Raw genomic sequence first — 22,810 nt, 5'->3', positions numbered from 1 at the left:
CTGTGAATGCTACTGGCTCTGCCTCCACCCACCGAGACAAAGACAGTACGACAAAAGGGCTCCCTCCGTTCATACCACTGTTCTATGGAACAAACCAAGGTGAACTTTCTTCCTGCCTGTTTTAATAAAAATATATTTATTTTTTTCTGACATTTTAAAGTTATTCCAGAAATCAGTGTTAAAAATAACTTGATTATTATTTCATCGTCATTGAGTTAGCTGACATAGCTGAGTTAGTGACATACTGTAGGTTTTGTCAAAACTATCTTGGAGGTAGCCTATGGCTATTGTATTGTGTTTTGAAAGTGAAATATGCAACCCTGTCTATACATTACAACACAAAGAAGAGTCTTGATCAGATGTTTATTAACTTCAGACAGCTAACTGAACAGGTACTTCCCTCTCCGTGTGTGTCCGTGAGTGTCTCTTCAGCCTTGTTGATGAAGAAAAGCCCTTTTTGCATACCATGCAGCTATGAGGCTTCTCGCCGGTGTGTGTCCGTATGTGCATGCGTAAGTCGGAGGAGCACCTGAACCTGCGCTCACACTGGGAGCATGGATACGGCTTTTCTCCCGTGTGGATCCGCTTGTGGAGAAGAAGCTCGCCTGAGGTCAAGAAGGTCTTCCCGCATTGAGTACACTGGTACGGCCGTTCGCCAGTGTGAGTCAGGTTATGCCGGATTAGCGATGTTGACTTGGCGAATCTCTTATCGCAGTGAGCGCACACAAACGGACGCTGTCCCGTGTGCACGTTGACGTGTTCGGTCTGCGCCCGCTTGGTCTTGAAGCTTTTGGGGCACTGCGGGCAAGTGAAGGGCCGCAAGCTGCTGTGGCTGTGTTGATGTCTAACCAGCTCCCCGTGTGTGAGGAAAGTCTTATCACATGTATTGCACACGTATGGTCTCTCGCCAGTGTGTGTTCTCTCGTGGCGTGTCAGACTAGCCATTTGGGTGAAGGTCTTCTCGCAGGAGGAGCAGCGGAAAGGCCTCTGGTCGGTGTGAGTCAGCAGATGTCTGTTTAAGATCTGGAGTTGCATGAAGGTCTTCCCGCACTCTGTGCACGAGTATGGACGCTCTCCAGTGTGGACGTGCCTGTGCTTGTTCAGGAGCCACACGTGCGTGAATCTTTTGGCACATTCGCAAGCAAACGGCCGCTCGCCTGTGTGTTTCATCTGGTGTCTCTTCAGGTCTGATGCTCTGCTGTAGATCTTCTTGCACAGGGAGCATTTGTACTGGTGCTTCAACACGTGCTTTTGTCTGTGTTTAAGTCGCTGCAGGACGCTGCTGAAGCACTTGTCGCATTTTTGACATTTGTACTTCGCAGCCACGCTCAGCTCAGACGACGCGCCTTCTGCCGCCACCATGTCATCGGAAGTCTGCCCGCAGGGGCTCCGCTCAAAGTGCAGTTTGAGCAATCCCATCTGAGTGAAAGCTTTCCCGCACTGGGAGCAGAGGAAGGGTCGCTCTCCAGTGTGAACACGCTTATGCCTGCTCAAATCCCAGGAGTTCCGAAAGCCTCTTTTACATTCCGTGCAGGTGTATGGCCGCTCTCCTGTGTGTGTCCGCATGTGACGTGTCACATCTGAGGCCCGCGTGAACGTCTTGCCACAATCTTTACACGTGTGAGGGTTTGGCCTGTCGTGATTGGGGAACGGTTTGGGGAATTTCGGGCAGTGGATCTTATTCTGCTGCTGTTCCACTGAAGCATCTTTAAGCTCTTGGAGTTTGCTGCAATGCTCCGGGTGGTTGAGCTGAATGTGCTCCTGTAGGTACGACTCTTGCATGTGGAAGAATGGACAGTGGGAGCAAGCAAACACCTGAGAGGACATCTCCACAGCGGCACCACCTACAAGTGATGAACAAGTGGACAGGGAAGTTTCAAAAGAAATGCCAGGCCAATACTAAACATGTTAGAACTACAATATCCTTGTAGATTTGCTTTCTTTAGCTGTGGGGTTGAAATGATGACTGCTGAAGGCTTACCTGTCGAGCTGAGGTGCTCCAAGCACTTAAGGTGCTGCAGGAGAGACTTCAGGTCAGCAGGGTTGGACAGTACTTGCACATAGTCCTTCAGGACAGAGGGACCAGATGTCAGCCATGATACAGTCTGGAAGTTAATGTAAACAAAGTGGTGAGCAAGAGTCATGTCATGTCCAGGAACCTATCACTATGATGTCACGTCTTACCTGAGTGAGGTTGGGCACTGGCAAGAGTTTCTCCAGTTTGGAAAGAAGCTCCCACATGAGGAGCTGCATATCTGCATCATGGCTGAGACCGTACTGTGTTGGGAAAACATCCTGGGAAGGAACATGGTAGTTAACGTAAAGGAAGTGGGAATGTAGTAGAAAATAAGAAAAAGCATGCCTGATAAAAATGCTCCCTTTCTGCTGGATCTCTAAGGAGGGTTTGGATGAGCTCAAGGAAAATGGCCTCCTCTGCATCTACCTCAGCATCACCGCTCTGGAAGAAACTACTGCTACTACTGGAATGGATGCAGCAAAGTAGATCACACCAGACAGAACCGACTCACTCCTTTGTACCCTGGCGGCCGGATTCGTGCCAAGTGAGGTTGAATACACGACATGTTTGCAGTTTCCTCTTTTCGGCACAACTCAAGAATGACCTGTGGATGATACAGGACTGGGTGGGTAATAATAAGCTGTAGGAATGCATGTCGACTCACCTTAGCTCTCAGTCGGAGAAGCAGTGTACTGCGCTGCTTTGCACTGAGGAGGTCAGGTACAGTTGCTGTCACCAAGGTCACAAACTCATCCAGTTTGTCATAATCAAGGACGTCTCTCTGCTGAGCCACTTGCCACATGGCTGCAGAGAGCAGCCGGAAAGGAGGAATCAGCAGCCTCAGTGAAGACAATGGCAGGAAAATATCTGTAGCACCACACGATTCATGGTGTCAATATCATACGAATTGGCACTGATTCTCTAAGGATTGGATTGTTTACAAGTTCTGATAGACTTGGAGCCTGTTTCTGTGAACTTACTTCAGTCAGGTTCTAATATAAATCTGCATTATATGACCTGATAATGTATGGAAATGTGTTTAAAATATCCACTCATGGCTATCTTTGCTTAGTTTGATATCATAGTAGCTTTTTGCATTAGCCTAGCTAGCTACCATCACGATTCGTGTAATTTTTAAACTAATAAGACACAAACATAACTTAATAAAGCAACATTTAAAACGGACCTGTGTTTTCCAATCGACAGGCACTCACAGTCGTCGCCATAGCAGAGATGATTGATATTACAGATACATTAGTCTGAATGTAAAACGGAACTTCCCCCACTAAAAAGGAAATATTCAAAGTAAAAGCACGCATGTGACCAAAACAGGAAATACACTTATCCTTTATTCAAAGTAAAAGCACGAATTTTCACCGCTTATCCGTTAGGTTTGCGAAACTCATCTAAAATGTGTTTTTAGTTATCCCACATTTAACTGTACACACAATAATAATACAGTATTAAAATGAGATAACGGCTTTATTTTGTAGGTGTGTAACGCAAGACTGCAATTGAAATACAGTTCCCAAAAAGCAGTTTCACAGAGCGTAAATTCCACAAATATGTCTTGAGTGACTTCACATTTCATCGCGTTCTGTTGTCTTATCACCCCACTTAGGCCTGACATTACCCATTTCTTCCCAGTGTTTGTTTGGGTTTAAGGCAAAATGGAGATGCAGAACAAACCTACTTTCACAAACACTGAGCAGATCTGTTGTCTTGGTCACAGTCATGGTTGTACCATGTAAAATACCATACAGGACGTTTCGAAGTCCGAATAAATACACAATTTGCATTGATTAGTCCTTTACAACTGACAAGGAGGTTGCATTGGGAGGACTTTTGTGGTTCAGGTCACAACAACAGTGTAAAATGCACAGTTCCAATGCTTTAACATTTAAAATGTCGCACAGGATGTAGAGGTTGTGTTAAATTCAGTCAAAGCAGGGTGAGCATTTTCATCAGGATGCTCCCACGTCTTCAGTCTCCAACTTGCTTCCTCGTAAGGCCAACCTGGAACAGACCCAGGACATTTTAAATAGTAAACAATGAAATTCAAATCAACACAGTAAAAAAATCATATGATTTACACAGGATGTATCAAAATGTCAAACAGACTGGAGGGAAAATGGCGACATCCTTATTAATTGGACTGTCAAAGACGTTACAATTGATGAGATGTCCGACGACCGACTGTTGGCATAGATGTTCTTATTTGCACAATGACATTTTAAAAATTTATCAAGGCATAGATTGCCTCATGCACCTGATATTTTAGAGGACACACAAGTCTACTCGCGGGTAGTTAATACTATTAGCACATTATAGAAATATTGTAAAATAATATCACTTAAGTTGCATTTGGCTAGCAAAACTAGCAAACACTTTAGCAACTTCCGTAGCCGCCCTCTGAGTTGGAAAACAAACGTTTCCTTCCACTTACCATTTTATGGTACTACGAAATACATGACCAAGAAAAAGACGACGTCAAAGACAACGAAGACCCAAAAATCAAACCAATATGAGTGCTTCGGTAAAGACACCGGTGTTTCTTTTGATTTGCAAATGTCTTCATCTCGCCTGACTGCGGATGGTCCCATGTTGGCGTCAGGGGTGTGTTGCATTCACTTTCGTATTAAAAGGCGGACTTTTTAGTTACTTTTCGGATAGCGACAGGGACGCACCCCCGAACTCGGAAAAAGCAGAACAATTAAAAATATCTCGACATCACGTCCCTAAATTCTGTCAAAGCTACCCATCGTATCAACAGATACAGGAAAACGTTTTAATTGTGGAAACTAATGTAACTTATTAACGACGAATTGACCTGTATTTGGTCAGGACGTGTGTATGGAGTTAACCACGAAGTGAAGTAATTAATTCAGATATATTTCTAAATTGTTTTTAATTATTGTTTGATATTCCGAATCGGCTTTGTCATTATCGTTGACTTTGTCAGATTGCAATTGAACGTTACAAACCAAGAACGGAAGTGGAAAGAGCATTGTGCCACCCTTCAAAATTAAACTTCATTTTAGTTATATAAGAGAGTTTAACTTTGGTTTAACTTATCGTGCTTTAGTTACCAATATGCCTAATTAAGACACCACACTACAAAGAAAAACTATATGCGAGAACTCCAGTATGAAATTGACACAGAGATTAGAGTTACACCCATAAATCATCTGACGCTTTAACGCAATTGGGGACATTACTTGGCAACAACCAGCAGGGGCGTAAACAATACAGGCCAAACGATTGCGACCTGAAACGGCTGAAGAGTAAAAGAACAATACACAGTAGTGATGTGCGATACCACTGAGTTCGTTGCCGATCCGATAGATACTGAGTGAAATTCAGGCTGGTGTCAGCCTGATATTTAGTGCAAACTCACCTCATCTCGCATGTAAAGCGTATAACTAACAATAAACACAAAGCTTTGTCTTAGTATACATCTTTTGTCTGTCTTATTACATCCATTCATTTCCCATGCCACTTATCCTCACCAGGGTCGCGGGGGTATGCTGGAGCCAACCCCAGCTGTCTTTGGTCCGGCCCTGGTCGAGCCTTATTACAAAATTAAAAAATACAAATATCAAAGTGGCCCCCGCACATTTTTATTTTTAGTATGTGTTCTTTATGTGCAAGAACAACAGTCTTCTTGTTGTCTCCTAAAGCTAATGAATGCAAAACATTTTGCCATATAGTGGAGGAAACCGTGCATTTTATTTGGAACACTTGCACAGTTAAATGCAACCTGTATCCAAGGTTCTGGTTTTAATGTTATAAATAAGTCGACAAACATATTTTTGCTTGTGTGACACCAAATACCATTTATTATTAGGGCTTTACAAAGACTACAAAATCCTCCAGATGAGTTAAATCACTGTCTCTGTCTATTTACATGATATGTTACATACAAATGTACAAAATATAAAACATTTAAGGACAAATGTTTCACCCAAAAAAAAAACTTTCCCCTTCTCCAACCAGAGTAAATGCTATGGGCTTTATTTGAGAACCACTGCAAATCTAATGCTGTACACCGACTGAGGTCAAAGTTCAGCCAGCTTGAGAACTAATGACCAAGAATAGGAGTCTAACAGATACTCTGGTGAATCGCAGCTTGTGTAACCATGGCAACACCCCTTAAGATGCACGCCACATGGCGAGGCTTGGCTGCGGAGACGCATGAAGCTGACAGTAGGATTGTAGAGTTGAGGGTTGTCCTGAGGTTGGATGTCTCAGATGGGCGTTGACTGACCAGTAGCACCTGTCGCTTGTTATACAGTACGGAGTCAAGGTCAGCTTCAGTGCCCCCACAGCCAGCAAGCCTCATTAGGCTCCAATGTTGAAAGAGGAAGTCGAACGGCATCCAATGACTTAAACGGCAAAGATGGGAGCGTACTGGAAAAGTGCACAATTGTCATTTTGTGATTTGAGTGGAATCTCTTATTACCTACAGTATACACAGTGTGCCTCCTGCATAGGCAGACATCACAAGACACACACCTGTTTCGGACAGCATGTTTGAGTTTTTGCACCCCCCCTCCCCCCTCCCACACACACTTTTAAATTCTCTACAATAATTTAGCAGGTTATTAGTAATGCATCTTTGATTCTCTGTGCAAGACTTAAGTATTTACAACCTGCCCAAGTGTGCAAAACCAACCAAAGAGAGGACAATCAAAAAAATGGCTTCCGTCCAATACTTGTATACATAAAGGTAAATATCTCTTCTTGATTCTTTCCCGTTAAAAAGCTCAAAGCATGCTCGTCAGGCTAAAAAAAACAGTTTGGTTGTGCTCCTTTCAGTTCAAGTGAGCCCAGCTCAACTGGGCTAAAAAACACAAACCCTCCCCCTTTAATATATATATATATATATATATATGTATGTATATATACTACAATATTGGTCAGTTTCAAATTCATATACATGAACTCTTAATTTTGCACTTTATACTAGGAGTGATAAGAAATGAAAGAGGCTGGTTTTGACAAAGCAAGGAAGCAAAGCATCATCGTCATCATCCATGTCAGCCTCTTCTTATTACATGGAAGCAACCTTTTTGCACATTTAAGGCAACGAGAAAGCACCAGTATCACTGTTCCTTTGTTAAAGTGTTTTTTTTTTAAATACAGATTACTTTCCCAATCGATGCACATGTCGTTTTGCGCCTTGGAAAACTGTAATGATGATGAGCTGCGGTTGCACCAATTGTTAACTTGACTAGGCGGCCACAGGGGGGCGCTGCCTGCCTGCTTATTGTGCAGAACCCAACTTGATCTTGTTAACCCCAGTTAAGTCTGCATTGTGTTAAGAGCGTCAAGTGTGGCAGTAACACAAATGGGCAAACGTTGGCACTTTTCCATTTTCTTCACAGTAACGTCAATGCGGCTGACAATCAGGGTGGAAGACCAGCACCAGCACCCCGGGGCTCACCTGCATGTGTCTTACTAGAAATATTCATTCAATTCTGTTATGTTTGCTAGCCAATCACATGGAGAGCACTGCCCTGCTCAAAGGCCCTCTGGAAGGCTACATTGTTGGTCACATGGGGTGTTTGGACCGATTAATACCTCTCTGTCTGTATAAGTGCATCTTTGTGAGAGTCTGAGAAGCACCTCTGTAAACAAGGAAATACAAAAACAATAGTACCTGCCCTCCTCTTTCCCACTTATTGTAAACATCTGTCATGAACTTAAAAAAACAACTATTCCAGTTCTGTGATGCTAACCTCCAAAACTGGAAGTGTGCACTTTTATAAGAAGCTGTATTCCAAATCTGGGAATTCTCAACAAACCCCCTAATAGGATAGTTGATGTTTTTCCCTTTAACTTGATATCATCACTTGTGACTTTGGATCATACAACCTCTCATATATGCACTAAAGGTGTGCAGGACCAAACGTGAATCTCATAATGCAGACTCCAGCGAGGAGTCCAGCTGGTCGTCATGGTGACTGGTGCTGTCGCTGTCGCAGCTCTGCGTGCTGGAATAGTTGGCCGCCTCCTGCAGCCTCAGCAGCATGTTCATCTGCAAACATGCAAAGCGTAAGTAGAAAACATTAGGGCTTATTTTTAGTTTTTGGTCATTTTAGGGTGTTATTATGATGTCACAATATCTACAAGTTCAATTATGTCACTTTAAGGTGGGAAGTGTAAATTCTATCTTTATGATATGGTAAGGGTTGTTTTTGTGTCTCACCAGGGGGTCACCCTCGGTGTCGCTCTGGGACACCTGCTTGGACGAGGCTCCCTCCTTGGATGAGCTGTAACCATCGTAGCCCACATCCTCAGGCCTCAGCTGGAGCAGCGATTGGCCTTCCTGCTGCAGGTAGGCCGCGTTCCACGGGTACGTGTCGCTCACCCACTTGGAGGGATCTTCCCATGTGGCCCTTTTGCCATATAGCTGCATCACAAAGTAGAAAAAAAGAGTGGATTTCAGTGTAAATAAGAATAACTACCATACTAATTGGCCTCCAAGCTGTACATATGCACACATCTGGCCAATGACTGCATGGCACATTTATGGGTCACGGCAATCTGTAAGCCCTGTGGGTCAACACGGCCCGTCTGCTCTTTACAGATGAGGACCAATTAATGCATTCAACAGACAGAAGGGGTCAACTGAGTAAATCTGCTGTAGACATCAGCTGACATCTGTTGAAGCAGCAAAACCGAAGCAGTATCAGTGTAGTAGTGGCGTGTTTGCCACCACTTACTTGAAGTCCTTCCCTGACAGCCTCCAGCAGGTAGGGCACGAGGGAGTAGTTCCATAGGTCAGTGAACCACACTCTGGATCCTTCCACATCCATGGGACAGGAGAGGAAGAGACGGGGGCCTGGAGGAACCACAACCCAAGGAAGTCAACATGGATCTGTCCATTGTATGGTGATTGTGTATGGGCTATAGCAATCAAACCGTACAGTACACTTGATTATTTTCTGTCATTCCAGTGTAAAGAGTATCTCACCTATGGTGACATCAGAGGAGCTGTGGGCCTCCAGGAAGCTGTTGAGGTGCTGCCACGTCTTTGGAATCCAGTCGATGATCTTAATCAAGTCATTGCTGCGCATGTTTTTAGTGATCTCCGTCTCGATCAGCTTCCTCCTCTGGAAACGACCCAGGAAGCCTTTCACAGGTTCCGTGTGGTTGGTACACAGCACCCACCTGTGACCAACCATCAGATCACTTTACAGATGATTCTGCTAACTTGGTTACACAGATCAACTGTGGTGACCAACCTGAAGTTGTGATGGAGCTCCAGATTGGGAGAGGAGGAGACCCCCTGGTTCATGGTCCCAATGACGTAGGGGCTAAAGTGGAATAGAAGGTCCTTAGTAGGTATTTCCATATCATTTGTGCTCACAAAATCTAACATGGAGGGCTAAAGCTCACCATTTATGATACTTGCAGTTGAGGAAGCCATTGAATATGTCGCTGAGTGAGCTAATGTGATGGAGGTTGTCCAGAATGACCACGGTGGGGAGTTTTGTGTCTGTCCCCTCAGAGTTACATCGCTCTGCCAGGTTGGACAGGTACTGACGAAGATCCTGGAAAAGAAATGAATTATTTCTTATTTCCATTATTATTTTACTTCTTTATATATAACAAGTTCATGTTATTATTTATTATTATGGATGGCCCGATATCACCATAAAAATGTGCAAAAAAATGCCAAAATCGGACATCACTATTTATTATTATTGTTCATGAATGCTGAAAAAATTATTTTATTTCAAAATTCCTTTTACTTTTGTGAAAAGTCCTTCTGAGCAATGTATTACTATTATTATTGACCTCAGCAAAACATGTAAACTCCCTTAGCATGCTATTATAATTACTTAGAGTGATTAAAAAAGGAAATATGAAATACATTATAAGGAAATCAAAGGTGTACCGACCTTGCTGGAATTCTGGTCCACGTTGAAGCTGGCCACATTGTGCTCAGTCACCTCCTGGCCCATTTGGGAAATGATGAACTCGGCCAGCTTTGCAGCCAGGAAGGACTTGCCGGTACCGCTCGGTCCTGAGAGGATGATCCGCCGATGCTCCATCAACAGGTTGAGGTACCGCTGGATGATGGGCTTGGGGATGAGCGTGTCAAACACCAGACTGTCTATGCTGTTGTCCTTGACGCCTGGAAATAGGAGCGGTGAATCTACCGTACACCTGCTGCCATGTTGCATGTCCACCTTCTCTCTTTGGCGTACCTTTGAGGTTAATATTGATGACGTTGTTGTCGCCCACCAGGTAGCCGCAGGGCAGCAGTTCAGGCACTTCGGAGGAGTGAGCGCGGACCACTTCGCCCATCCTGTAGCAGATGATGCTGTCTGAGCTCAGGCCGAGACTGGTCACCGGGTCCACCCGAAACACATACTCCTGCAAGGCGAGCGAGTGGTCATCTTTACATTGCAAATATAATATTTACTCAAGACTTTGACATGGAGTTACCTTAAAAAGGCGTCTAATCACCCCATCCAAGACATCCCACTTGGTTTTCCCACTGACACCTATTGAGCCAATCAGGTACTCTTGCATTTGTGTGCCCTGCACATTGGACACATGAAGCCAGGTGTATCAATATTACATATTATAATACACTAAAATACAGGAGGAGAGAAGAGACCATTGACCCCACTAACCTTGGTTGTACTCGGTCCACTGCTGATGTTAACCACAATCCGAACATTCCGACCTTCCTTACGCAGATTGCCCTCATAGCTGTCGTCGAGCAGAATATCTGAAGACAAAACCCAAGTATCTCAGCAACCGGGGCAATGCTATAGAAATTAAACTTGGTAAAACATAACATAACTTGGTAAATCATGTACAGGATCACGCAAAATGATCTGACATTTGTAGGTTAAATAAAAGGTAAATAAAGTAAAGATTTTTATTTTTAAAGTACATATAATGCCATTCTGTTTCATTGTGTTTTAAAAATTAAATCAGTTCTGGCGGTGCGAGGTCGGCCAGTTGATTTTGGTTTCAATGCAGATCCAGTAGCTCTGAAGTTGGTAACCCATAACAAGATGGTGTTTGGAGCTGGTACGGGATCATGTCTACCAAGATTGAAGTGCAAACGGAACGCTCGTTGTGTTGCAGTTACAGATTTGTTTGTTTTGATAAACATTTCCACAATGACAACGCAGATGGTAGCAACTGAAAAAGAAACAAAAACAATAGCATTATAGAGAAAAGCAAAATTGCATTATATGTACTTTTCGAAAATAAAAACACTTTTTGGTTTCTTTATTTTATTTGCCTTTTATTGAACCTACAAATGTGTCTGATCATTTTGCCTGATCTGTACAATGTAAGTGATTATCGAGATATAAGTGTTGTTGCTTGCTGTCAAGCATAGTGGTGGTAGCACCATACTCTGGGGCTGCATGAGTACTGCGATTAATTGATGGAAACATGATTTCCAACATGATACAGTGAAGTCCATGCCCAGGAGGATTAAGGCTGTGCTAGATGATGCAACTCACAGTAACTCTTTACCCATTTTGGACTAGTTTATTGTGAAGTGTACTCACTTAGCTATTTAGACTATATTATATCGGGTAACTCTTAACTATAATATATATCCTGTCCATCTTGGAGCTGATACTTTGTATTCCCTACATCGCTACTTTTTAGCTCTGTGCTGGGGCGAGAGCGACGCGATGGTCCAGTGGTCCTCAAATGCCTCACTGCTCTCTCTCATCCCTCCATCAAATAATGAGAGCTATGGGTCGTCTTCAGAGGCAAGCTTCACCGTCTTCATTAATTACAAGACAAGTATAAGTGAGGAAGGAAATCTTCCGCTCTTGTCAAAAAGGAGCTAAAGCTTGTGGAGAAAGTCAGCCTATTGCTGTATAGAAGTAAAGTACCTCCCAAATTAGCACTTAGAGCCACTATGAGTTGTTTTCTTCCTGTTTTTTTCTTAATCAAAGGTCAACTGAAATTACTTTTTCCTCTTCTCACACCCCAGAACAAATGTCAGCCTGCCAAAGTCGATCGGACATCTGCGCTGACGCTCCACTGACCTGACATGATGGTGTCGGTGATGTTGAGGTTGTTGAGAGACAAGCCCAAGGACTGACGCGAGGAGGAAGAGGACGTGCTGGAGGTCTCCGAAGGTGGCCGGGCCGTCTTGACGGGCGTGGCTGTCGGCGTGGCGTTGCTGCTGGACTTCAAGCGGTCGTTCTCCGCTTTTAAGGTCTCGATCTCATTCTATAAATGAAGAGAGGGGGATGAAAATGAACACAGATGTTGCCTGAATACATGACAGGATGGGATACACAAATATCATCAAACTAAATTGAATCAAAAATACTTTCTTTCCACGCAGAATTTTTCAACATGAGTGGACTGAGTTGTGAAGGATCGGTATTATGCAAATTCGACATTTTAAAGGAGACCTATTATGCTTTTTCCACTTTTCTGACCTATACAAGTAGTTAGGACGCTGTATTCTCGCATTAAATGATATCAAAGTTGCAGATAATGAGGTTTGCGCATTTGAAAGTGAACCGTGAAAGAGGTTTGGGATGGCTCAAAATGCTCCATTTCAAAAGGTGGGGTAAAACTGCCCCTTTGTGATGTCACAGAGGGGTGGACTTCCTTATATGGTTCATAGTTAGTCACCTTCTGCATGCTACACTCTTACTTCCGCCTTCCTTTCATGTGTGTTCCGTCCACATGATCTCTGCCGAGCTCTTATCAAATGCACTTCTGCCACCTAGTGGACGTTTTTATGGCTTAAAATTGCTCTGAAGCCAAATGCATCATCAGCTCTTTTAGGTACCATCGATCTATTTTCTATACCGCATATCCTGTTGTTGGGGTTATTATAAAAACTACGTCTTTGGTATTGAATGAGTTCATGATGTTGCTCCTTCATAACCACCCAAAAAATATATCACCCCTCTCACTTGGACATGATATTGCCACTTCAATGAGGACAGCTTTGTTAAATTCCAGCATCAAGACCAGATTTTGGTCAACATACTTCCAAAACGCTATGATGGTATCTCTTGAGACTTGAGACACATTAGATGTGTGGATTTAATATACACCATATTTGGACAATTTTTGCTTCAGCGTGATCTTAACGTTGTATTGAAGTACGACTACAAAAACACTGTAGATGATTAGTGCAGTGTTCCGCACATGATGCGGCATTAGCCAAAATCAAATAGAAACAACATTCAAAGACACGAGTTGTGCTTTGGAAATAAGCTTTTCAAAAAGTTAATAGTCACTTTGTAGCATCCAAGCCACCGCCGGCTGTTATTCTTTAAGTCTGTGGAGTGGAATTAAGGGCTGTAAGCAGCATTTTGTGATCATCAAGGCTCACTTTGTAGTGAAGGTTAAGTCTCCGATAAGACGCTATATGAGATCCCCCAGATCAGAAGAGAGACTATAGGCTTCAGTACAGTGTGTAGTGCACTGATGTGAAGCATTGCGAAATAGTCTCTGTATGCGCTAAACCGTATGCTCTACACTATTCAACTTTATTTTTCTTGAGGGTGGCATGGGGGGCGACTCATTCTGCAGACCCGGTTCAAGTGTGTGCGGAAAGAGATGCAATTAAGCAGAGACAAAAAAAAGTTAATTGAATTGAATGTAATTGCATATCCATTTTTGAAAAACAGGCAGAAATTTAGTAATTTTAGCACTGACATTGATTTTTAGGAATGCTGTGGTGTTTTTAACTTATTCGCTACCAATGAGATGATGATGCAACTCCACAATAGACCAGAGCATGTTTGGTGCAGCTTTAAGCAAAAAAAAAAAAAAACAGCCACAAGTGCATTTTATGACCACACGACCTGCATCTTTGCTTGTAAAGGAGCCTATGCAGCAACCAGCAAGTGAAAAGGCGAAACATGAGAGTCTAATCTTTCTTTTGGTGTACACCATGTCTATATGGCCCAATGGCACAATATTCTGTATTCCTGAAAAAATCAGTCAAAATCATCAAAATGACCAGTACTGAGAGGGACGACTTTTGAAAAAATGTTTAGGATTGAATGAGTTAAGGATCTAAGAAATGTTAGTTGCACAATGTCATCACAGGCCATTTAAATAGCATTCATCTACACCATCATGATTCCTGTAAACCTCACCTGCATGCGATTCATAGCCTCCCGAATCTGGTCCAGGTGGTGGGCGGAGCTTAGTGCCTCCAGGCGAATGTCCGTCAGCTTGAGCTCCTTCTCCCTCAGCTCGTTCTTGAGCTGGAGGATGATTTCAGCCTCGGCCTCGGTGCACTCGCATAGCCTGCAGCCGGGATGACACACAGGTTGGGTGGAGGTAGGAGGTGGAGGAGGACGGAGGGCACTTTGTGGGTTACTTACACTAAATACAACACAAACATAGTATCATGTGGAGAAATCCATGACTGTTAAGGAGGATTGTGGAGTCGGGGGGAGGGGGGGAACTTGCAAAGGCAGGAGCAAAAAAGGGTCTTTGAGACTGAATCCTTCCCATATTTAATAGAAAATGTGCCAAAAGGCAATAAACACACATGCATGCTTGTCATCTCCGTCTCTAATTGCCTACGTTGTGTTTGTATATAACGATGCACAGCAAAGTCACACCAACACTGCACACACACACCCTCCCTCTTGGGGAGTCTTTCCAGTCTGTTACCGAGATCTGTGCTTGTAGACCACATGGCCGTTTTGCCTTTTCTTTGAGGTCCAAATTGGGGAGGACTTGCTATCACAAAGGCACTTGCTACACGGTGTGGCATGGTGGTGGTGGAGGAGGTGGGGAGGGGGTTAAAAAGGAAAGCATGGAAAGTGAGGTTGGAAGAGAAATAAAGAGGTGAAAGAAAAGTGAGCAGAAAAATAAGAAAGATCGAGACAACCAATGAAAAATGTGTGTATACACAGCATTAGGTTTCTCTTTCACAATCACAACAGTAATCCCTTGGTTATCGCGTTTAATTGGTTCCAGACTCACCCATGATAAGTGAAGTAGGAATATTTTTGTAGTTAGAGCATAGAAAACCTGTTACGGCCTTCTAGACGCAGTTTTTAACATTATCAGAGCCCTCCTGAAATGAAATAACACCCCTATAGTCATCTTTATACTTGTATCACCCAAAGTAGTAGACACACGATATCACTTGTTCCCACGTGTGTTGAAATAAATGTGTTCCAGATGTGTGGAGGACAGGAAGTGACATTGGAAGGTCAGAGTTGAGTTTTAGCCTGGAGTGGATTACGGTCGCAACAGTAGCTTGTGTTGATATGAAGATGATTATTATGTTATTATTATTATGCCTGAGATAACTCAAACCTGCAAAAAAAGCCTGATGTTCTGGCAATGTAAGCCTAACCAAAGATTACAATAACATTATTGACACCTAGTGGCCAGTGTAGAATACTACCGTCTTCTGAATGCCTTAGATTTGTATTTTATTGACCCAAATATAAGACGCTATTTTATTTCTGTGTCAAACAAGTTAACCATAATGAATATCACAACCGTTGAGCAGCTAAGATGTGGTATCTTCTTTTTATTGCAGTTGCTAATGCTGTTATGTGAGGTGTCGTCTTATGTTCAGGGAGGGCTTGTACTCAAGTTGACACAGCAATAAGACTACAAATTGGTACCATGACACCCACAATATCTAGACATTGATACGTTGGCCTGGATGTGTCCATTATGGCATCAATGAGTGGCTTATATGCTGCAAAAGTGTGTAAAAGCATCAAAGAGTGGAGGTGTACCACATACTGTGTGTTGAGTGTGTAATAGCTCACTCTGTGGTGGAGGGCGAAGAGCGTAGCGTGGCGATGCTGCCCTGCCGGTTGTCGTGCTGCAGTTTGGGTGAGGACGGAAGCGAGTCGGTCATCTCTTCAATCTCATCGTGGGCCGACTGCGACTTGGTTTTCTTCTTGCTGAAGGCGTGCTTGAAGGAGCTGCGCAGCTGCATGGCAAAGCAAACACACAGATGCAGGGCGGACGCAATGTCAATATGGCTAAGAGGCAACCTTTTCAAGAGTGTGTGATTCCCAAGCAATGGTCATTGCTGAGTTGGTTGAGGTAAGAGGGAGGCAAATATCAAGGGCGTAAGTAGAGATGGAAACGGGGGAAGGAGATTTTTTTTTTAATGATGGCTGAACAAGCAATGACGGGGCAGCCGTATCCATGCTGACATTTTCAGAAAAGACAAGAGGAGAGCTTGTTCTTAAGAGGGCAAAAAGGGGGAACTCAAGAGGGGAACACATGGTTTGGAAAGAAGGAGGGCGAAGGTGGAGGGTAACTGCACTGCACACATTCAAAGGGCACTCTAGGGGGCGACTGACCTGAGCCGGGATGGAATCAGCCACCTGAAGATGTAGAACACACCCAGTGTTAAGCACACACACACCCACACCACACAAAACTCCACTTTTCTTTCATTTCCCAGTGAATCATGCTTGAATCTAACATGTAGACACACACGGAGGTGGGTGTATATGGAGGTGTACACATTTAACAAATGCATGGCCTGGGAGGAGGTCATTCTCGTTATTTTTGCAAAGGCAGAAATTAACTCATTTAATAGCTCTCATTAGGCACCTCATTCCGTTTTCCATCTTCCATTGTGCACCGAGGCAGTATTTGTACACATGAATCATTAATTGATTCTTTAATTAGGGCCTAAAATGCACTAATGAGCCTAAGTTAGCATTGCTGCATGAGCTGCAAAGCTCCACTGGAAGAGGAACCGAGGAGGACAGATTTAGAAAAAGAAGTAAAGGTACACATCTGAGTCATTTTTAAAGGATAAGTACCTATCTGGGGATTTTAGGCCTTCCTGTGAGTACGTGCATGGGATTAAGGGCCTTTTAAAAAGCACTTTGACGACAGTAAAAGTGTTTGCCACTTCTGCTTCGACTTCAAGCCCCAGCGCCTCAAGAAGCACTTTTCTACCCGCCATTGTGCATTTAATTTCAAGATGAACATCCATACCCTTGATATTATTATTGCCATTCTGCAGCCTCATCTGCATGATGACGTTAATGTGAAAACCCCAAGAGCTCCTCAAACAGCAATGGATGGCGACTACTTATCTGACACCCTGCAAAACATTGTAGCCTAGCAACAGTGACGCGATGGCCTTGGTCCGCCTACCCAGCTCTTCTTCTTCTTCTTGTTCTTGTCCTCGGTATCCTTGCCCATGCTGCCCATGCTGGAATGACTGGCTGCACTGTTGATGCTTGACATACTTTCTGAGGAGTGCTGCCGTCTTATACGCAGATCTAAAAAAAACCCCAAAAAAACAACAAATCCGTGTTTCATTCACTGATTGAAATTCAACTAGTGTCTCAATAGTACGATCGGTTCATTTCAACTACCTTTATGGAGGTGGTCCGGGCCATTGAGTGCCACCTGTATTGCCGTTTGAGCATCAGTATTCTGGGTCTTCAGCGTCTCTATTGTCTCCCTCAGCTCAACCAATTCAGACTCCTGAGGGAAAAAAAAGAAAAAAAAACTATTAGCCTCTATTTTAGGGATGCCTGACAACGGACGATATTGTCAAAAAATGAGATAACGGGGCATATAAACGTTTATTCTGGCAATAATGACATCGGTGCGAATGAGACCTCATTAAACTTCACCGTGCTCTGCAGAGCAACAACCTCAGTATGTCTGTCCACTATGTTTTTTTGTGTCTCAATTCTCAGATTTTTAAAAATAAAACGATGCTGAAAATGTTACTGATTAAAAATTCATAAGCAAAATGCATGTGTTCAGATTGTGTTTTAACATTCAGGTTATACAAATTCAGTGCAAATCATTTCTGTGTTTCAAATCTCACACACTTCCGTGTCATGTGCACTTTAGACCCAATTGGCTGGTCTGATGGCTAAATCAAACTCAACCTTGAACCCCCCCCATTACCTTTACTGTCTAGTATATGGGGTAATTCATGTGTAAAGGTGACTTCAGGGGTGGTGTTTGGCATTTAGAAGGCTCTAATTATGATAAAAACCTTATTTAGAAGGTCAAAAACAGGTTTCTATTGTCACGATCGGGCTTCACCCCCTCGTGACAGCTCGTTTAGTTCCTTTTTTGCCTCTGTTCCTAGTTCATACCCTTATTTTGTATTATTTCCTGTGTTGGTCTGTCCTGTTTTCCGTCACTTTTACTTTCTCCTCTACATGCACCTGTTTGTAATTTGTTGATTGTATTTAGTTCAGCCGGTGCGTCTTCCTTTTGTCGGTTCATTGTCTTTGGTTGAGTTTGCCATGCTAGTGCATTGTTCTACTGCATAGCAAAAATAAATATATATTTTTACCTGCATTTGGGTCCTAATCTCTGCATCCTGGGGTCGAACCGAGAAACTCACAAAGCCGCACCGTGATATCTATATGCTCAAAGTTCAAAAATAAGGAATCCTACTTTGTGGAAATTAATTTCTCAAGATATATCATACTGGATATCGGTAATAAAGCCAATATTGAGCATCACTAGCCTGAGCCTAGAGATAGCTTCCTCTGTAAAGGTTTTTGCCTGGTTTAATGACATAAAACACAAAAGATGCGTAAAAAATGATGCATTTTTAAGATGTTACTTACCTATTTACCGACAAAAACAAATCTACTTTTGACTAAATACCACCATCTTCACATCTCTCATATTGTTTTGACTGTTAAAGTCACCCACCTTCTGCTCAGCAGTCATGGTGAGGCTCTGCAAGCGACATGTCATGTTGCTCAGGCTCTTCTCAAAGGCAGCCACCAGGTGAGCCTGCAGGGGTAAAAGGTGAAAAGACACAATAAATAATTAAAAGTGCATCCCATAAAACAGGTATTGAAAAAGACAGGAGGTCTTATATTCAGGTTCGGCTTATATTTGTGTCAAAACAGTGATACCTCTCAAAAATGGTCATGGTTACAGTCTGAAAAGGAATCTCAGCACTACTGATTAAAATGGTCATTATTAGCTCCAATTTTTGATACAGCTCTTGGATTGGCTCCTAAATGTGTTTGTGCCCTGACAAGCCACCCTCCTAATCCAAACATTGAGACCCTGCGACTCCTGTCAGAGCGACTGTGACTGCAGAACGTCAAGCAATGACAAGAAGGCGCTCCGGGGCGATGTGGAGATAAAATAATCTCACAAAACGAGTGAAGGGATGACCAATAGCAACAGATGCTGAGTGATGGATGGCATGTTTGTCTCCAAGTTAACACACTGTACTGTAAAAATGTCTCAAACACCAAACTATGTTGCATTTTTATCTCTGTATCCCAAATGTCATGACCTTTAAATGTGCCAGTATTGTTTTCCACCCTGAAGGAGGCGCTGGTAGGACCCTGTGGCTGAACCATCTGTCTTGTTCTTCAGCCTGTCCCCGATGGTCGCCATTGGCTGAAGTTGATGAAGGGCCAAACCAGTGGAGTGAATGAGGTGAAGTTATCAGTGTCAGTGCTGTTAGAACACCATCGCAACAGGCGTGGGTGAAATATCAAGGACATCTATCAGACTAAGACGCACAACTACGCTAGAAATGGACTGAATGCAACACTACAGAAAAAAGAAGAAGCGCTAAAAAAACAACACAAGAAATAGTTTGGGTTTGGTCTTAATCCTTTCAAAGAATGTTGTTTTTACTAATTAAGCCTCATTTTTCATCATAAAAACCCCAAAGAAATGCACGGTTAATTAAAAAGAAGCCCAGAGAGTGTAGTACGACACCACAGTGTAGCAACAAATACGACTAATTAGGTTGGACTCAACACAAATGACCCATATTAGTTCCTCCATAACACTTTAAGACCCAAACACATTTTCCGCAACAGCACAACAATGATGATGATAAGCAGGATGGTAAAAATAATAAAGATAATGCAATAAAAGATTAATTTTAAGATTTTATTCTGTCAGTCAAATGAATGCAAATTCACACATTTTATTTGTTTGTATAAATTGGAAAAGTTCTCTGTATTACTTATAAATTTTAGATTATTGTTTTTTTTTAATGTACAGGTGCGTTTCAATAAATTTGAATTTGGTGCAAAAATTATTAGTTCAATTATTATTATTATTATTCAAGTGGATATTTTTTACATTTACAGTACATAATAAAATCTATACTGTACTGTATATTATTTTTAATAGAACTACTACTTTTATTTTGTAATTTTTTACAATGTTATAATTACTACTGAAATAAATGAACATTTCAATGATATTCGGTTTTATTGACCTGCACTTGTCCACCCACATGTGACAATTATTTAAATGTGTATATTTATTAAACATTGTGTTAAATAATATATGACAAAACAATACCTTATAATAAAGTACCGTAATTTTCTTTAAACCCACTACATTTAGAAAGAAAAATTTGTACATATATAAACCACACTCACGGTGTCATCTTTAGAAGGCTAAAATCATCACACAGTAACTTAGCACTCAAAAGGTAGCTGTGCAATTTACAATAATATATGAAATATACAATAATACCCCAACTGTTGTTCCCAGCAGAGCGGGTCAATGGCTGCCAATGGCTACCTGAGGGAGCTCATCAGATATTATTGTATATTTTGGGTTACTATTGTATATTTCTTAGTGAACTTTTGAGTGTTAATTTGCTGCATGATGATTTTAGCCTTCTATCTAAGATGGCATCGTGAGTCAGACTGTTCTATTTAGTAATGACTTCCTGCTCCTCCTCGCTTATGAATAACTCTACTTTTGTATACTTTTGAATAACGCCTACTTTTGCACTGATATTTAGTTAGAAGGGTATAATCTAACACTATGTACATTACAGCGGTTGGATTTTCCAGCCATTTCCAGTCATACTCGTATTTTTCAAACAAACTGTTAGGCTCAGAATATCCTTGCTTATATAGTATGCTGTGCATGGTTAGTGTCTTCCATTCATTTTTCAACCCGATAGTTTCAGTTGTGCACAACTTTTAATAATCTGTGAGTCAAACAAGAGCAAAAGTGTTTGGCATTGAGCTGAGCCATATCGTCGATCTATCTGCATCTTAACTCCGTCGCTCCCTTTTTCATGAATTACACACTTTAGTCTGGCTCCATTTATCCTCATCTCCCACTTCGCTTGCCTGTCTCATTTGCTCTGCTCAGTTGAATTTTCTTGCTACAAAACTGCCCGAGACGAATCCTCTGTGTACGTAACACAAAGCCACCGAGGAAAACATCTTATCTCCAAACACAAAAACCACACACAGTACCAAAAGCAAACAAGGGAAAAAGGCTAAATGCCTGCACAGATTTTTCAGAAGGGCTTCTGTGGATGCTTTCAAGATTTATGTCGCTTCCAACAGGCAAATGCTAGGATCCATGTTTGGATGGTGGTGGGGGTGTCTACTGAGGCAAACAAACTCACATTGGCAGACAGTTGGGATGTCAGGGTCGCGACCTTCTCTTGAGATGCATCCAGCTCCCGACGAAGCTTCCTGATTTGCTGGTTTGGGAGCAAAAAATAAACAAATTATTAACAGAAAGCAAGAAATGTGCAGCTTTCATTCTGATAGCTGGGATGCAAAAACTGCACAGTTACATGCCGACACTGTGTGGAAAAAAAACCAACAAAAAAAGAGTGAACGTAAAGTGTGGGGGATTACCGTGGAGTTTTGGACTGTTTGGCCCTTGATTGAAAAGAGAAAAGTCAAAATTAACACTATGTTGCATGCCTCCATCACACAGGATGAGGCTGGAAAGACAGAGGTTATTACAGGTAATGCTTGTAGTATTCATAGTTAGGAGTTACCCAGCAAACGTTCCACTTTTTGGGTCAAATAGTATTGCAAATAGCTCATTTCTATTATACAGCCAGTTAAAGTCACAAATTACAATTGTTTTAAGACAAATGGTGTTTATTAGGTCCATTTCGTTGCCTGTTTAAGCAAAGTAATGCTGCACAAATACTCCCCTAAGAAATATTGACGTTATTTACATATTTTAATAGCACTAATCTTTGCAGCTTTTTGGCTTTATGTGAATAAATACGCTTCCTGGATTAGGTCACCCGTAAGGGCTGCACAATTACAGATTCCGCTGATTTTTACTTTAATCCGAGAGTCAGTTTAGAAAAGGCTTAGCTGTATTTGCCATTACTGTTTGATCCAGTGTTAATTGGTTAGAGGAAAACAGAGAAGAAGAGCAGACACTAAAAGACAAACAGGAATGAGAAATGAACAGAAATGGAACTAAACAATAATATATCTATGAAATGTGAATTTTGTCAAAGGTTATTATCTGTTAATTATAATTTAGACATAAAGGTGATTGATGATCAAGTTGGAAGGAGTGCAGGAATGTTACTGGTAATGAAAATCTAAATAAAAAGCAATGCAACATAGAGTTAAACTACTTGATTGATCCTTCATCTTCATCCTTATTTCATGACTTCATTGACAATGCAATAACAGTCCAACTACTCTTAAAGTGAGGCTATGTCCACACGTACTGAATCTCTTATAGCAAATTGTCTCTCTGCACCATTTATGGACTAGGCAAGTAAAAACACCAGCACACTCTAGAAAAGGGCGTTGCAACCTTCTGTGTACGTGTTAACATAGCCTACGGTCACCAAATAGCCATGTTTTGCTTTGTGTGACAAATACATTTACGAAGCCATCAAGACTCAATAAAACACAAACACAGCAGTCACCTAAACATACATTGTACATAAAGTTTATGACACTGAAGCACACAATAAAGCAAACCTAAATGCAACATGAAAACACATTTGCTATCCCACATGCAAAGCTGCACAATGCATTTCTGTGGCAATTACGTGTGAATGCT

At 42.1% G+C, this 22,810-nt stretch overlaps 2 protein-coding genes across 10 annotated transcripts in view; both read right to left on the bottom strand.

The window, feature by feature from the left end:
• Positions 1–331: 331 nt before the first annotated feature.
• On the bottom strand, positions 332–4,891 carry LOC131132190 (zinc finger protein OZF-like). Of its 5 annotated transcripts, XM_058077581.1 has the most exons (8): positions 4,464–4,885; positions 3,204–4,033; positions 2,682–2,884; positions 2,529–2,621; positions 2,363–2,458; positions 2,185–2,295; positions 1,982–2,105; positions 333–1,844 (listed from the first exon to the last, which is right to left on the bottom strand). In XM_058077581.1, exons 2-8 carry the CDS (start codon positions 3,334–3,336, stop codon positions 373–375), a joined length of 2,232 nt encoding a protein of 743 aa, XP_057933564.1. In that variant the 5' UTR covers positions 3,337–4,033; positions 4,464–4,885; the 3' UTR covers positions 333–372. The 5 variants fall into 5 exon arrangements, with proteins under 5 accessions (XP_057933565.1, XP_057933563.1, XP_057933564.1 ...); XM_058077582.1 differs by having other exon boundaries at positions 332–1,844; positions 2,529–2,821; positions 4,464–4,890; XM_058077580.1 differs by having other exon boundaries at positions 332–1,844; positions 2,529–2,884; positions 4,464–4,887.
• Positions 4,892–5,834: 943 nt separating this feature from the next.
• Positions 5,835–22,810, bottom strand: part of nav3 (neuron navigator 3) — a 126,987-nt gene continuing 110,011 nt past the window's right edge. For 2 of the 5 annotated variants that reach the window (XM_058077401.1, XM_058077406.1), the window contains exons 22-40: positions 21,625–21,648; positions 21,387–21,464; positions 18,683–18,766; positions 17,371–17,482; positions 17,147–17,274; positions 16,336–16,359; positions 15,790–15,956; positions 14,143–14,296; positions 12,058–12,244; positions 10,669–10,766; positions 10,478–10,573; positions 10,237–10,405; positions 9,928–10,163; positions 9,422–9,576; positions 9,268–9,339; positions 8,997–9,193; positions 8,746–8,864; positions 8,229–8,432; positions 5,835–8,057 (exon numbers count right to left, since the gene is read on the bottom strand). In XM_058077401.1, coding sequence (XP_057933384.1) covers positions 7,938–8,057; positions 8,229–8,432; positions 8,746–8,864; positions 8,997–9,193; positions 9,268–9,339; positions 9,422–9,576; positions 9,928–10,163; positions 10,237–10,405; positions 10,478–10,573; positions 10,669–10,766; positions 12,058–12,244; positions 14,143–14,296; positions 15,790–15,956; positions 16,336–16,359; positions 17,147–17,274; positions 17,371–17,482; positions 18,683–18,766; positions 21,387–21,464; positions 21,625–21,648 — 2,424 coding nt within the window. In that variant the 3' untranslated portion in view covers positions 5,835–7,937. The remainder of the gene's footprint in view (positions 8,058–8,228; positions 8,433–8,745; positions 8,865–8,996; positions 9,194–9,267; positions 9,340–9,421; positions 9,577–9,927; positions 10,164–10,236; positions 10,406–10,477; positions 10,574–10,668; positions 10,767–12,057; positions 12,245–14,142; positions 14,297–15,789; positions 15,957–16,335; positions 16,360–17,146; positions 17,275–17,370; positions 17,483–18,682; positions 18,767–21,386; positions 21,465–21,624; positions 21,649–22,810) is intronic. The other 3 variants (XM_058077403.1, XM_058077404.1, XM_058077405.1) reach the window with 3 other exon arrangements.

This window comes from Doryrhamphus excisus, chromosome 7 (assembly GCF_030265055.1).
Source record: "Doryrhamphus excisus isolate RoL2022-K1 chromosome 7, RoL_Dexc_1.0, whole genome shotgun sequence".
Lineage (NCBI taxonomy): Eukaryota > Metazoa > Chordata > Actinopteri > Syngnathiformes > Syngnathidae > Doryrhamphus > Doryrhamphus excisus.
Note: the sequence above shows the minus strand (reverse complement) of the source record. Positions and strands in the feature narration are given on the sequence as shown.